The 16487-nt window shown below is 44.9% G+C and overlaps 1 protein-coding gene across 1 annotated transcript in view; it reads right to left on the bottom strand.

Moving 5' to 3' along the window:
• The window catches only part of RAB18 (RAB18, member RAS oncogene family), a 33186-nt gene extending 18054 nt beyond the window's left edge, over positions 1–15132 (bottom strand). The window contains exons 1-2 of the mRNA XM_075922561.1: positions 14965–15132; positions 4571–4626 (exon numbers count right to left, since the gene is read on the bottom strand). Coding sequence (XP_075778676.1) covers positions 4571–4626; positions 14965–15032 — 124 coding nt within the window. The 5' untranslated portion in view covers positions 15033–15132. The remainder of the gene's footprint in view (positions 1–4570; positions 4627–14964) is intronic.
• Positions 15133–16487: the final 1355 nt, after the last annotated feature.

Here is a 16487-nt window from a genome sequence, read left to right as displayed (position 1 = left end):
CTGCGGATGCGGGGGTATGAGGTGCTCAGGACAGGAAGGTTCAAGGTGTATGATGGACTCAGGGTTGATGTGCATATGCGAGAGGGTGCAAGAGTGTTATGACGCTGCGGCCAGACGGGGGTTGGACTGCAATTGGGAGATTGTTGGCCAGGCTTCATTTTTAAATAAAATATTATGTCCAACACAAAAAGTTTCAATATTGTCTTTATGGCAGGGGTAGGGAATCTTTTTGGGTCAGGGGCCACTGAGTTTGGGTGAAGGAGTCAGTTGTGACCTGAGGCATGGGACTGGGGTGCAGGAATTTGGATTGTGACCTAGGACAGGAGATTACAGTGATCTGGGACAAGGGATGGGGGTGAAGGGTCTCAGAGGGGATATGGGCTTAGGAGAGGGGCAGAGGGTTTGGCTTATGTGGGGTGGAGGAGGAGAGAGCTGGGGGGAGGGAAGGGCTGGGGTGCCAGAGGCAGGCTCTGGCTGAGAGACTTACCAGTGAGTCTCCAGAGCAGCAGCTCAGCACATTTCTCAGGAGCCTGCCCTGCCTCCCCCCACCGCAACTAGCACAGGCTGCAGGGCCATGTGCTCTGTGAATAAGAGCCTGAGAGGAGGCGGGGGGGGGGGGGGGAATTAGTGCTTTGCACGTTTCCAGTTCTTGAAACAGGCAGCTTCCATTGGTCAGAAGCCAGCCAATGGTATCGTGCTGGGGGCAGGACTAGACATGAGGCACCACTCCCCCATCCTCTCCTGGCTCAGTTTACGGAACACAAACAGCCTTGCAGCCACTTTTCAAAGTAGCATGCAGGGGCAGGGCAAGCAAGGGAGTTTGCCTGAGGCTCCTTGCTGCATCTGCAGGCTGGAATGTTTTGTCCAAGCCTGCTCCCTAGTGAGCCATATTTGGCTCATGAGCCAAAGGTTGCCAACCCCTGTACTATCACATTTACCCAGCGTTGCTCTATCCTTAACTTTGGGGAGGCGGAGGGGGAGCGGGATAAAAGGAAAAATATACATGCTGTGTGTAAATGTTTGTATTTTTCAAGAACACTTATTTTATAAAATTGTTTATTTTGGATTTCTTTAAAAAAGGGATTGTTAAAAATGTTCTATTTACTTTTTTTTTTAAGTATGTTTTTTTTAAAATGGGAATTCTGTCAAGTATCTTTCTTTTCCTTCATCCTTCTAAACTCTTATTATACTATGTTTTAACAAAAAAAGGGCTAGTCGTCAACATGGTCCCTGACAAAGTAGAACACCCAGCAACATCCTCATACAAATCTTGGGGGGGGGGGGGCGAGGAAGGGAAAGTGAGTGCCTAGGAAGTGGGAGGCTCGGATCTGGAGCAGTCCCAGATGGTGCGAAGGGGGGGAGCAGCACCTCCAGCCAGCCCCTTCTACCTACCTGGTGATTCTGTCTTTTCTGCATGGTTTTATGAGTTGCAATCCCAGTCCAGGCACATCACATTTTCCTGGCACAACCAAACCCTTACGCTGCTTTAAGTTATGGTAAGAGGAAGCTGTATACCGAATGTGGTGGTCCTAGCTCTTACCATTTAGGAGGAGTTCTTGAACAAACAGACAAAACACACCCAGCCCCACTCAAATATACAATAGATTATACTGTTTTCCTTTCATACTTGCATACAAAAAGTATTTAAATAGGCATACTGTTTAACAGACAAAATTGTACACTTTAACCCTTTTACGTGATAAGGGGAAGAAGAGCATAGTTACAGTTCAGGAGAAGACGTAATGAGAAAACTGATCTGTTTTTAACAAACTGCAGGGCTCTTGATACAACAAGGCTATCACTAACTGATTTCTTTTGCACAAATTATCAAAATGCCAAACAGTTATGATCTCTGCAAATGACTCACTGCCATACATTAATTTTTGAGTTGTTGCCATTTCAATCTCTTTTTGTATAAAGCTTCTTAAAATCGAATGAAGTAAGCAGAAAAGCACATTAGTAACATAGCTCCATTCCACAGACAGATGTAAAAAAGGGTTAAACAATAAAAGTCTACAGGAGTAAACAAATGCGAAATCCACCAGCACAAATCCAGAACACATAATATAGTACCATGTTTTAAGCCAGCTCCCAACACGCTCCAACTCCTGTCTGAAGCCCCGCTAATACACCCACCAAATAAATTAAAGTGCAAAAAATTAGCACTGTAGCAATGTTCAAGTTGAGAAATCAGTATTTGGTTAGGAGTTTAATAATTTAAGATTTCAGTCTATGCCCAATTGATTAGAAATGTTTATATGTAATGTATTCCTGTCATTTTGTGAGGCTTGACTTATTATTTAGTCTATGACAGAAGTTTAAAAAGTGGCAACATTAAGTTATGGTCATTGTTTCATTGATGCTAACTATTACATTGTTACATAATACATGCACCACCCTCAGACCAAAAAAAAAAAAAAAAAAAAAAAAAAAGAGGCACATGTTAGAACCATAAGTCAGGCAAATTGTGAATATAAAGTAATAGGAAAATTACAAACATGAAATTTGATCCTATTGGCTCCCAAAGACTCGTGAATAGATGTCAAGGCTATTCCCCACTCTGGCACTACAAATGCAGAAGGCGGGGGCCCCCCCGCAAGAGAGCTTCAAAACCTTGCCTCTACAGGTACTGGTTACAAAAACTTGCCCCCAAAATCCTAATACTCAGATTTTGGGAATTTCACTGCCACCATCAAGTGCTTTGATCCGCTTTAACAAAAAAAAGAGACGGGGGGTGAACATTTGAAATCACCCCCAGGGTACCCAAAGCTCTTTGCCCCAAAAGAGCTTGAAGGAGAAAAAACAAGCTGACCCCTCATTACAGGCATGCAGATACACACAGACAGACTTCCAGAACATAAGAATCAAATCATCACCTTAAAAGAAGTGATTTTTATTACAAAAAACAAAAGTTAAACTTGATAAAGCATCCTTGGTTGCTAGATGTTACAGAGCAACTGAGGAAAACCAAATTAAAACAGAAAAATCTCAGCATAATGCTTAGATGGTAAAGGGGGGGGGAGGCAGAGTCACAGAGTAGTTCAAACCAAACCACAAAATAAACGAAAGTTACCCTGAACACGACTAGACTCACATTTCCCTGGTAATCACTAGGGACATTAAGGACTAGTCGACTATCTGATAAGCAAATGGACTAGTCACTTCTACTCCCACTCCTAGCTGCCTCTATCAGATAGAGGCAGCAAGGGGTGGGGGGGGGAAGAGTAGAGGGTACTTCAAAGTGGGATTTCAAAGTGATGGCACCATGAGGAGCCCAGGGTCAGCTGGGGAATCCCCAGCTGATCCTGGGCTCCCTGCGGCACTGCCCCTATGAATTTATTCTGGATCCAATGCTATTTAATTTTTATCAGTGATGATTTAAAATCTTTGCTGATCACAAAGATTGCTGAGATTAGGGACATGAGAGTGTGTGTGTGTGTGTGCGCGTGCGCGTGCGCGTGCGCGTGCGCGGTAAACAAATATAACCCACTGGTTATATTCTCTAAAATATGGTAACTGATTAAACAGGATTTTACATCCCTAGCTGAGATAGCTCCCCACCCCAAGAAGATACATGAAGAGACCTGGAAACAAAATAATTCTAATGACACTTAGGCTGTGTCCAGACTCAGGGTTTTTTTCGGGAAAAGTAGCCTTTGTCCGAAAAAAACTTCACCTGCGTCTAGACTGCAGCCGCGTTCTTTCGAAATTAAATTGAAAGAACGCGGCTTTTCTTTCGATGGCGGTAATCCTCATTTCACGAGGAAGACCGCCTTCTTTCGAAAGTGCTTCTTTCGAAAGAAGGCGTTCTTGAATGTAAATAGGGCTTCTTCGAAAGAGAGCATCCAGACTCACTGGGTGCTTTCTTTCGAAAAAGCGGCTTGCTCTTTCGAAAGTTCCGCGTGCAGTCTAGATGCTCTCTTTCGAAAGAGGCTTGCAGTCTAGACATAGCCTTAGTAAAGAGGAGGTGCTGGATCCAGGTCAGAAAGAAAAGTTCTTCTCTGGCCAGAACTGTAACTGAAATAAGAACTAAGGTGAGAAATTATGATTTGCAACATCTTCTCTTAGTGAATTAGGCTTATTAGCTTACTATTTTAGCTTAGTAACTTATTTGATTGGTCTGTTATCATGTGCAAGCATTGAAATCCTACCTTTTATACTTAAAGTCAGTTTTGTTTATTAATCATAACTGTTACCTGGGTAAGAAGGGAAAGCTGTGCAGCTCTGGGTGCTACCTTCTCTGCCTGGGCCACTTGCCCAATAGTTTATAGCTATTTTTGGGTAGGTAAGGAAAGAGCCACTTTCCCACTCTTAAGAAATAGCTATCTGAATGGTAGAGAGGGAAATTCGGTGCCCAGTACACCACAGAACTTCTCTGGAGTAGAAAGAGCCCTGGATATAGAGAGCCTGAAACTTTCTTCAAAGCACTCAGTTCCCTAGGTGGCCATCTACGCACTTACTGAAGAACAGATGAGGATGAATCTCATTATTTGTGTGCAAGAACAGCAAGCCAGTACCTTCTACTTATGATGGTTTCAATTTTAATTAAGTAGTGTTAGCACACACTTACCAATTGTTGCTGCAAGTTCTGGGTCAAACGTATCATCTGTGAACCGCAATAAAAGGCTGATGGGGGAAGAGAGTAAAATATATTATTAGAACACCAAGTACTGTTGTCATGTCAGTGTAATTGTAGCTTGCCAGGTGTGTGCATTATTATATACCACAGATTTGAAAGCAATGTTTATATCTGTTTTGTTTAATACGAATGTGTGTCACCTACAAGACAGTGCAAGTAAAAGTACTGAATGTCAGCTTACTAGTATAACTTGCATTCGCTATGTTTTGAGAAAGGAATACTTATTTTACCTCTGATGCCAATACTGAAATCTCAGAGGCTTACTCAAACTTTTGCCCTGACAGAGCTTTAGAAATAAAAAACTCTGAACAATTTCAAGTCTCTTAAATCTTGGTACAAAAAGAAAAAAAGAATTAGACAATGCCCCAGCACAAAATCTGGCAAGTCTGAAAGAGGTTCAGAGTGCACATTAACTTACTACAATAGGAAGAATGTAAGGAAAAATACACGTTCAATGCTAAGCATGCTTCTTAGACTTAGAATGCCACAGAACTTTAGTGGTAAGTATTATTTCAAAAAACAAAACCCACACTATACAATTAGTTCTATTCCTAAATGGACAGGTCCCCAAACACTGAAAAATACTAATGCAACCTCACACAAATTAAAGTTCTGATAAAACTGTGAGCACTAAAGTTAAATTTTACATTGTGCAGGTGTGGCTAGCACATAGAAAATTTAGTTGGGAGATCTCATGTAATCCTTATGCCTGATTTGAATATTAACCAGGTGGAAAAATCAAGTAAGGATGGATACAGCAATGGAGAAACAAACAGCAATGGGTAGGAGAATAGACATTAAGAGGAAATGATACTAATGGCCATACCAGTCAAGTAGACGATACTGGTATTAGAATGACTATTCAACCAGCTACAGAATCTGGGTGAAGCCAAGCAGAAACAATTAAGAAGTCAACCACTGCAAGGAAGGTAGATAACAAGAGGGAAGAACTAGAACTACAAGTTCAGGAATTGAAACCAGATATTATAGGGAATAGCAGAAACATGGTGGAATAGTAATCATGACTGGAATACAGATGTCACATTACTGGATTTTAAATGTGACCAGGCAGATCATTGTTGCACCCACTGTTGTGTGTTTGCCCCAAATTATGTGCAAAGTGGGCCAAGAGAGGTGTCTAGGTGTCTAACGCAAGCTTATGCTGATCCTATGTATGCTACTCATATACGTGCCTGATTTTTTTGTATGTAAAGTTATAAATATGGGCTCTGTACTTGTATTTTAAATGTCTGTCTGGGAGACAGCAATAGGCATCGACCACCTATTATGAGAAATGGTTATTCAGTGAATAGCTTTGCTTAATAATGATGCTGCATGGACAATGGATCTCAAGGGCTGCCAATAAACACCCAAGGAATGTGGCTTGAAACCTGCAGACCAGCAAGCACACCATGGTTTCTTGCCTAAAGGACATGGTCAGGTTGCTTGATCATGTGATCAGCTCCAGTTTGAGAGGTCTACCACTCAGGAGAACAATGGATTTTCCTCCCTCTACATGGGCAAGATTATAAAAAGGAACCTGGGGATGCCTCCATCTTTGTCTTTACTCTTGCTCTCTGCTCCAGAAGCACCTGGATTAAGGAAAGAGTGCCAGAAAGGAGCATTGACTCATCAAAACATACGATGTGCTCCAGACACTTAAGTTGGCAGTTTGTTACAACTCTGCTAAAAGCCTGCATCCAAACACTTGGAGATTGATGTATGTAATGTATTTTCTTTAACAATCCTACTCTCAACCTTTTCTTTCTTTTATTAATAAACCTTTAGATTCTAAAGGCTTGGCACTGCATACTCTTTAATGTAAGGTCTGAGGTATAAATTGACCTGGGATTGTAGTTGGTCCTTTGGCACCAGGAGAACCTGTTTGGAATCAGTGAGATCGGTTTTATAACCTCTCATCTGTGTAAAGTGTGGTGCTGGTTGTGGCACAGGTAAAACTGGAGAGTCTAAGGGGATTGCTTGTGAAAATTCTTGCTGGCTAGGGTGGCAGCTGAATTGCTCTGTGTGACTGGTTGGATGCCTTATAGGGAGGACCCCGGTCTTGGGCAATAAGTAGCCCTGGTTCTAACCAATTTGCCCTGATCTGACCCTCTTGGAGGTGCCCCAGACAACCTTGTATATTAGAACAGGTATTGAAGGGTATCCACTGTTCAAGAAGAAAGAAAGAAAAATAAAGGTGGTAGAGTAGCATTGTATGTTAACGATGAAAGAAACTGTAAAGAAATTAGAAGACAGAATCTGGTTTAGCCAAAAATCACTTTGGGAAAGAAAGCTAGAGAGATTCCCTTGGGATATACCTGGAGTATGCTACAGACCCCCTAGGATTCAATCTTTAATGTTTTTAGTGAAACAAATACCACTAGAAACTGCATGTTTATGGGAGATGTTAAACTTCCCAACTTTAGATTGACGGGAAATTGCTACTAATTATAGATCTTCCTGGATATGACAGCTGACAGATTTATTCACCAAACAGTTGCTGAATCAACAAGAGGTAATCCCATTTTAGATTCAGTATTGGTAAATAGTGAGGTTCTCATTTAAGAACTGTTTGTAGACGGCAACCTTGGTTCAAGTGATTATGCGGGAACTCAGTTTAAGCTAAATGGAAAGGTAAAGAAAAATAGATCTCCAACTAGAGTCCTTGATTTCAAAACTGCAAACATTAAATTAAATTGAAGGAATTAGTTAGGGAAGTGGATTGGACTGAAGAACTCAAGGATCTGAATATGAAGCAGGCTTAGAATTACTTTAAGTCAGAGCTGCAGAAACTATACAAGATCTGCATCCCAAGCATAGGGCAAAAATTCTGTTGGGAAGGATTGCAGACCAAGCATGTCAAACAGTTTAATTAAAGACAGAGCCTACAAGAAATGGAAGATGGGATGGATCAGCAAGGAAAGTGGAAAGCTACCTCTTGGAGATCAGGAAGAGTGGGTATAAAATGAGAATTGTCAAAAGCCAAGCAGAGTTGGACTTTGCAAAGGAAATTAAAACCAATAGTAAATGGTTCTATCATCACATAAGTATGAAGTAAAAAGGAAAGAAATAGTGGGACGATTAAACAGAGGATGGGGTGGAGATTAAAGTTAATCTAGACATGGTTTAACACCTAAATGAATACTTTGCTTCAGTTTTTAATAGGACTAATGAAGAGCTTAGGGTCAGTGGCAGGGTAGCTAAAGGGAATGAGTATGTGGAAGTAGAAGTGACCACATCTGAAGTGGAAATCAAACCCATAGAGCTTGATGGGACTAAATCTGGGAATTTGGATAATCTCCATTCAAGAATATTAAAGGGGCTGGCACATGAAAGTGTAAGCCCAATAGCAAGGATTTTTAATCAAACTGTAAACTTGGAGTTCATATCTTGTGACTGGAAAATTGCTAACAGCTCCTATTTATAAGAAAGGGTAAAAACGTGATCTGAGAAACTACATGCCTATTAGTTTGACTTCATTTATACACAAAGTTTTTGAACCAATTTTGAAAGCAAGTAGCTAATACAGGTAAACAGTAACTGGGATAAAATACAACAGTTTTATAAAAGGTAGAGCACATCAAATCAACCTGGTTTCCAAAGGAAACATGTTAAACCTAATATACCAAGATTTCAATAAGACAATTGATATTCTTCCACATGGAAAATTAGTAAAATTGAAGAATATTAGGATTAATATGAGAATTGAAAGGTAGATAAGGAACTGCTTAAAGAGGTGACTACAATGGGTCATTGAAAGATGAACTGTCAGACTGGAGAGAAATCACTAGTGAATTCCTCACTGATCAGCACTGGAACCTAATCTTAACATTTTTATTAACAAACATGGAACAAAAAGTAGGAGTTAATTTTTGGATGACCCAAAGTTGGGAGTTACTGCCAATATGGAGGAGGACTGAAATGTCATACAAGAAGACTGGGATGACCCTGATATTAGAGTAATAGAAATTAGATGAAGTTTAATTGCTCAAAGTCATGCACTTAGCGAACAACAAGAATGTATCAGATACTAGGAATGTATCAGTTGGAAGTGACAGTAGGAGAAGGACTTGAGTATACTTGTTGATCACAGGATGACTATGAACATGATATGGCCATGAAAAAGGCTAATGTAGTCCTACGATGCAACAAAGTATTGCCAGTACACAGAGAAGTGTTAATGCCATCATAAAAAGGCAAGGGGGAGACTTCATATTGAATACTGTATGCAACTGAGGTCTCCCATATTTAAGAAAAATTAATTCACAGTGGAGCAGGTGCACAAAAGGGCAACTATACTTGAATGACCTGAGGAATTAAAAAAAAAAAAAAAAAAAAAGTATCTTATGTGAAAAGACAAAGAGCTTGGCTTGTTTAGCCTAACCCAAAGACCGAGGGGACATATGATTGTTCTCTGTAGATACATCAGAGCAGCGGTCTCCAAGATCTACCACCCCGCCCCTTCCTTGAAGCCCCACCCCTTCCTTGAAGCCCCGCCCTCTCTATTCTCCTCCTCTCCATCACTTGCTATGCCCAATCCTTATACTGCTGCTTTAATAACAAAAAAAATTCTTCTGTAGGAAGAGGTTTTTCCAACATTTGGCCTGTCTAGACTAGACCAAATGTCAGAAAAAAACCCTTCTTTTGGAAGCCCCCTCATTCCTTATGGAAAGAGGAATATGGGGTGACCAAAAGAGCCTGTTTGCTCTTCCACTAAAAAAGCGGAAGAACAAATGCAACCCTGGATGCAGAAGAGTTTTTCCTGGGATATCTCTAGAATCCTGAAAAACTCCTGCAGTCTAGCCAGACCCTCGCTGGGTTGAGACAGGATGTAGTCTCTGAGGTGGGAATGAGGGATTTGGGTATGGGAAGGGGTGAGCAGTGCAAGCTCTGGGAGGAAATCTGGATGCAGGAGGAGGTGGAGAAGGGGACAATGGCTCAGGGAGGGGGCTCCAGGCCGGGCAATGTTGGGGTACTAAGCAAGCCACAGGCTTGTGGATGTGAGTGTACAGGAATTTGGGTTAGGGTATGTGAGGGGCTCGGGCAGGGGGTTCTAGTGTTTGATAGGCTCAGATCTAGGGTCTGGGGAAGGGGCAAAGCAGGAGTGATTGTGGCCAGATGGGGGGTTGGCCCCAATTGGGGGTTTGTTGGCCAGGCTTCGATTTTAAATAAAATACTATGTTAAACACAAAGGCTGTCTCTAGACTGCTGCTTTTGCGGAAAAGCTTGCCAGCTGTCTACACTGGCCGCTTGAATTTCCGCAAGAACACTGACTTCCTACTGTCTGAAATCAGTGCTTCTTGTGGAAATACTATGCTGTTCCCGTTCGGACAAAAGCTTTTGCGCAAAAAGGCCAGTGTAGACAGCTCAGATTTTTTGGGGGCAAAAAAAGCCCGAATCGCAAAAATGGCGAGCGGGGCTTTTTTGCGGAAAAGCGCGACTAGATTGGCACTGACACTTTTCGCAAAAAGTGCTTTTGTGGAAAAGCGTCCATGCCAATCTAGATGCTCTTTTCCGCAAATGCTTTTAACTGAAAACTTTTCCGTTAAAAGCATTTGCGGAAAATCATGCCAGTCTAGACGTAGCCAAAAAGTTTCTGCATTGTCTTTACTTATGAGAATGGCAGGGAACCTGCCTTGAGTCAGGGGTCACTGACCCACAGAAAAGTCATTCGGGAGCAGGGGACACAGTACTGGGGAGGGGTGCTAGTGGGTTCTGGGGCAGGGAACAGGGTACCAGTGGGGGCAGAGGAGAGGGGGCAGGGTGCCAGAAGGAAGGTTTCTGCAGCAGGGGATAGGGTGCTGGGGGGAGGGGGGGGAAGAGACAGGTTTCTGCAGAGGGTAGCAGGGGGACAGGTTTCTGTAGTGGGGAAGGCAGGGGGATAGGATTCTGCAGTAGGGGACAGGGTGCCAGAGGGAACTGGTTTCTGCAGGAAGGGAGGGTGCCAAGGGGCAGGTTTCTGCAGGGGGGGGCAGGTTTCTGCAGCGGGGCGGGGGGCAAGGGTGAGGGAACAGGGGGGCAGGGGACAGGTTTGGGGCAGGGGAGAGGGAACAAGGCTGGGGGCAGGGAGTTCCCTACACCAGCCACGGAGGGAAGCCTCCGACCCACATTCCCTCCGGGCTGAGCGTAGGGCAGCCAAGCTGGAGCAAAGAGAAGCAGCTGCCCAGCCAGCTGGCCATGGCGCTCAGCCAAGGTGCACCATGCTCCACGTGGGCTGGTGCAGAGGGGAAGCTGCCTGGCCAGCTGGCTGTGCCATTCAGCCCAGAGGAGGCTGAACTGCGCTCCAGATGATCGGGCAGCTTCTCCTCTGAGCCTGCCCACAGAGCGTGGTACACCCTAAGTGAGCACCATGGCCAGCTGGCCATGGCGCTCAGCTAGGATGCCCCACGTGGGCAGGCGCAGAGGAGAATCCGCCTAATCAGCTGGAGCGCTGGGCAGCCTCCTCTGGGCTGAACGCCACAGCCAGCTGGCCGGGGTGTTTCAGCCCTCCCGACCTCCCAGCTCCCACCATTCCGCACAGCTACTCACCTGTGTTGTTGCTCGGTGAGTAGCTGCTCCTCAAATGAGGAAATCAAATTTAAATGTACTGCGCAGGCGCGCAGTTCAGAGAGGGCTCAAGAGCGACTCTTAGAGCCCCTGAGATTGACCAGTAGATCACGATCTACCGGTTGGTGACCACGGCATCAGAGGGATAAACACCAAGCACAGAGAGTAGTTAAGCACCAACAGGTACATCATTACAAATGGATATAAACTGGCTCTCAACAATGGGCTTGAAAGTAGAAAAAGATTTCTAGCTGTCAGAGTACTAATGGTTCTGGAACAGCTTTCCAAGGAGAACTTTTTTTGGGGGGTAGGGGGGGGCGCTGCACTATCCGGATAAAGATAGAGCTTGATTTAAGTTTATCGAGGGGTTAGCTTGACGAGCCTGCTTACGCTGGAAAATAGTCAATCTGCAACTGCTAGCTGCAAATATCTCCAAAGGCTGGTGATAACTCAAAGCCTACCCATCTTTTGTTTCACTATGGAAAATTCTTCACTGGTTGTCTCACTAGAGAGTCTTCCCCACAGGCTCAGGGTCTAACTCAGCGGTCACCAACCAGTAGATTGGGATCTACTGGTAGATCTTGGAACCACTGACAGGTGATCCTGACTGGATTGGTCAAGGGGCTATCAAGTGCCGGCACTTCAACTGCCCCTCCCCACACTGCTGCTCATCTCCTGCACCCTTTGCCTTGGAGGTGTTTCTTCAGGAGCCTCTTGCTTTCTGTGCAGGGCAGAGGAGGGTGCGGATGTCAAAGGTGACCCCTCTCCCACTCTGTATCCTATCTTCACAGAGCAGAGAGGAGGCACAACAGGACTTGGGATGGAGTTTTCTGGCTGCTTTTGGGAGTGATGCAGGGCCTGGGCAGGGGTGAACCTGCCTGAGTCCCACTGCACCACTACCCAGGAGTCACCTGAGGTAAGTAGTACCCAGCTGGAGCCCAGATCCCAAAACCTTACCCCACCCTATTCCCTCCTATACCCAAGCCCCTGCCCTAGCCCCAACCACCCCTCCATCCAAACATCCTCCAAAAGCCTGCACCTAGAACCCCTCTGCAGCCCAATTGCCTGTCCCAAGCTAAGCACCCCTTCATACTCCAAATCCCTTAATCCAAGACCAGAGCTTGCACCCCAATCCTCTGCTCCAGCATAGTGAAAATGAAGGAGGGAGAATGGAGTGAGCAGGGGCACAAAGGAGGCAGGGCAAGGGTATAAGGATTTGAGGTAGCTCTCGGATTGCACTTAAATTCAAAAAATGATCTCCCATGCTTTAAAAAGTTGGAGACCACTGGTCTAAATGATTCCCATATTTGGAGCTGTGAAGGAATTTTCGCCTGGATCAGACCAACACAGATCCTGGCTTGCTTTCTTTTTTGTTTTTAAATTCTTCCTTCCTCTGCAGCATTGGGCACAGGTCACTTGAAGGCTTAAACTAGTGTAAATATGGATTCTCTGTAACTTTAGGTTTTAAAAGTCACAGTTTTAAGACTTCAGCAAGCCAGCCAGAAGTTGTGTTTCTGGTACAGGAGTGGCAGGGTGAGATTCCATGGCTTCTCACATACAGGAGAGGAAACTAAATGATCATGATGGTGTCTTCTGGCCTTAAAGTCAACATACAAGGATTCTCATATTGACATATTAGTCATAATTACTAGACTGAAAAAGTTCATTTTAAGCTACTGACCAGTGATTTTACATGTTTGGGCCAGGAATATATAACCATATGGCAGACAGCCAAGGGCATCTCAAGTATGATATTGTCACATATAGAAGCCAAGTTTACTTTACAGAGAGTCTTAACTTAAAGTGCTGTTATGGCCAATGTGACTATAATACTTCCTCAACTTTATCCAGGGGTAGTGGGGGGGGGAGGGGTAAGTGTGAGAGAGAGAGATTGTAAGGCCAAAAACCTGCCCCCCCCCAAAAAAAAAAAACTTAAACTAGTTAAGCTGTCTGAGCAAAAGTATGGTTTTCAGCGTAAAAAAAAATACAATTTTGTGCTCATCAGTGTTGCTTACCCTCCAAATAAATAAAACTTTAATGTTAAGTGAATTTAATGTTATTCTTGGATATAAAATAATAAAGACCTCATGATAGAGAGAGAGAAGAGATTTTAAATGTCTATTTTGAGACATTAAGTTTCTACAATAGGTAACCAAGATTTGGAAGTTATTTAAGTGTAAACTTTCACAAGGTCACAGAACAAGAGATGATCTAATCTAAAAGAAATTTTTTCAAGTCAAGTCTGTCATCACAGGATTATTGCCACACTTTATACTGAGGATTTGAATTGTATTGGAAAGAACTTAGCTCTCATTTCATTTAAACTGTTAAAAAGGCAAGATTTTTAGCAGTAGCGGTCATCTGTTGCAAGACAGCAGAATTATATCATTTTTTAAAAAGCATTTATTCCTAAATATATAGTTAGGCTTGGAATGATCAAATTTGTATTTGTAAATGTCAGTAAATGTAAAACAGTAATTCAAACAAAATTTAAAAAATATTTCAATTGATAATACAAATGTACAGACAAAAGAAAAAAGAATGCTGCTTGAGACCTCAGAGTTTGATTTAAGGATATTTACTTTGTACAGATTGACTTGTAATGGTCACAATGCGTGACAATATCCTAAAGCTTTAGCACTGTATAATTCAAAAGCTACTGTCATTAATTACTGTGACACCGCCAACTGTCCAACCCCACATCATTACCCACAATTGTGGGGGGAAATGAGTATGATTTAAACACACTATTATCCATCAAAATGAAAAAAAAAAAAAGTCAAATTCTGCCAAGCCTAACTATGATATACCCTAATCCTAACCCTAACGCCTCATGTCTTCAGCACCACAGTACGGTCAGGACCCTGGCTTTTCAGGTCTCATTTGAAAGGGTCATGAATAGTAAAACTGAGGGGCATTAACAGACCTGTTTGAATAAAAATACCAAAACTATCCTACTCAGTCTGTTTTGACTAGTTGTGGGGATTGTCCAAAGAACCCCTCCCCATCTCACTGTCAGAAAGTTCATGCGAGTATGATCTCTGGATACTGGAAAGCAATGGTCCAAAAGTAATTTAACAAGATGCACCTAAAGCACAGTGGGTGGGGAAGCTAAGAGGCAGGCTGCTCCTGGACCGAGACTGAAGAGACAGCGAAGAAAGAGGGGAGACAACCTGACTGTGAAGAGGAAGGGGAAGGTCCTAGACAAGGGGGACACTAAACAAGGATGGGCAGAGTCCAAAACCTGAGGCAGGGACGTGTAGGGCCCCTGCTAGCTGTGACCAGGGACGGAGGGAAGGGCGGGTGGCTGTCACCAGGACTGGGAAGGGGGAGGGGGAGGAGTAGCTGCTGGCTGTCAACAGGACTGAGGAGGGGGAGGGGGTGGGGGAGGAGTAGCTGTTGGCTGTCAACAGGACTGAGGAGGGGGAGGGGGTGGGGGAGGAGTAGCTGTTGGCTGTCAACAGGACTGAGGAGGGGGAGGGGGAGGGGGTGGGGGGAGGAGTAGCTGCTGGCTGTCAACAGGGCCGGGGGGAGGGACCCAGGCCTGGGGGGCTTCTTCCACTGGGTGTGAAGAGGGGAGGGGCCGGATGGGGGGTTACTAGGGCCGGGGAGAGGAGCCCGGCCCGGCGGGGGAGGGGGCGCTGGCTGGCCCCAGGCCCGGGGGGAGGGGCTCGGGCCTGGAGCCGCACCCGGCTGGCTGGGAGCGGAGCCGGCCCCAGGCCGAGGCGAGCCAGCAGGCCCAGCTACGACACGCCGGCCCGGGAGCGGCCTCAGCTCACCTGGACTTGCCGACGCCGCTCTCGCCGATGATGAGGATCTTCAGCGTGGTCAGCACGTCCTCGTCCATCCCGAGCGCCCAGCCAGCCCGGCCGACCCCGACTCTCGCAGCTGCTGTTGGCGATGGCGAGTGCGCATGCGCACGCTGCCTCTCCGCTTTCTATGTCAGCCCCTTCACGCATGCGCGTTGACCAGCCCCGGTTTAGATACGTCCGAGTTTCCGAATCCAAAGTCTTCCCTATGGCGCATGCGCCGAAGGCGGACGGCGAAGTCTCTAGCAGCTTGCAGGTGCGTTCGGAGTGGCGGCGTCACCGCGCAGCCGGCCCCCGTGCGCTGCGTCACCTGCGCCCAGACTGGGGCTACCGGCTGCAGCTCCTCTGTCCTCTGCCTGGGTGCTGCTCGCGGGGGCTGGCTGTGCTGTGGCCCAGTGGAGCCGCCCGACAGACTCGTGCTAGCGCCGCTCCAGCGCGCCGGGAGTCAGCTCAGGCTCGACACCCAGCTCAGCCCCAGGATGCCATGGGCTTGGAAAACAGCCACCGCCACCAGAGCGCCTACAGCTCTGTTAGGAGAGCTGGCTTCTTACCCCTCAGTGATTTGGGAGGGAGGAATGGGGGGCGGTGGAGAGACTTGTAAGGGAACAATCTGCCCACCCTGTTGATCCATTTTCCCAGCTCTTCCATCTTTCTTTGCCTACTATTCACCAAATTATCCAGTCACCACAGCAAATTAAATTTCTCTCAGTGCAATTCTGTACTGGATGAAGTTTTATGATCCGCTCTGCACAATTATTCCTTTAAAAGTGAGGAGGAATTGCCTTCTGTACCTGCCTACCTTCAGGGTTTCAGCAGCAAATCTGGAAATAAATTATTTTCTTGATTTAAAATAAACTCTAAATTATCTCTCCCCTTGCCTAGATTACTTAGATACATTTGGGAATAAGGGTGGATGCCAAGTCATCCTAAAAGGATGTTTTTAGGCCTTTCTTTATGTAAGCAGATGTGGTACCTGTAGAACAGGATATCATAGCTGGAGAAGAGAAAAAGTCAAATACAATTGCAAGGAGAGAGGGATGGCTACTATCAAATGGAGACTGGCAAGATAATCATGTTGAAATGGAGAACAAAACCTCTTCCAAATTGCTGGAGCAGCCACGCTACCCCTCAAAATTGAAATATTCCAGTACTTGATTGGAGCAATTGGTCATTGTATTGCTGTGAACTGTAATATTGATGCAATCATTGCTGAAATGCTGTATTCATTTATCGTGTTCACAGTTCCAGAAGGATATTAAAAAATTTACTCCTGTGAAAATTTTGTGGCTTGGCACGCATGTGCAGAATTCATGTCCCCTGCAAATATCTTTGCTTCTCCACAGAAAAAAAAGTACTTCAGATGGTAAAATAAAGAGAAACAGCACGAACAGTCACTTGCCCTTATCCAGTAGTGCAGGCAGGTCGATTCAGGTGCCTAAAGCATCTGATAGAGACTTAAATTATGAGGGGAAAGAGGAGATGGGCAGTTGTGC

This window comes from Pelodiscus sinensis, chromosome 2 (assembly GCF_049634645.1).
Source record: "Pelodiscus sinensis isolate JC-2024 chromosome 2, ASM4963464v1, whole genome shotgun sequence".
NCBI lineage: Eukaryota > Metazoa > Chordata > Testudines > Trionychidae > Pelodiscus > Pelodiscus sinensis.
This window is presented reverse-complemented; position numbering and strand designations above follow the sequence as displayed.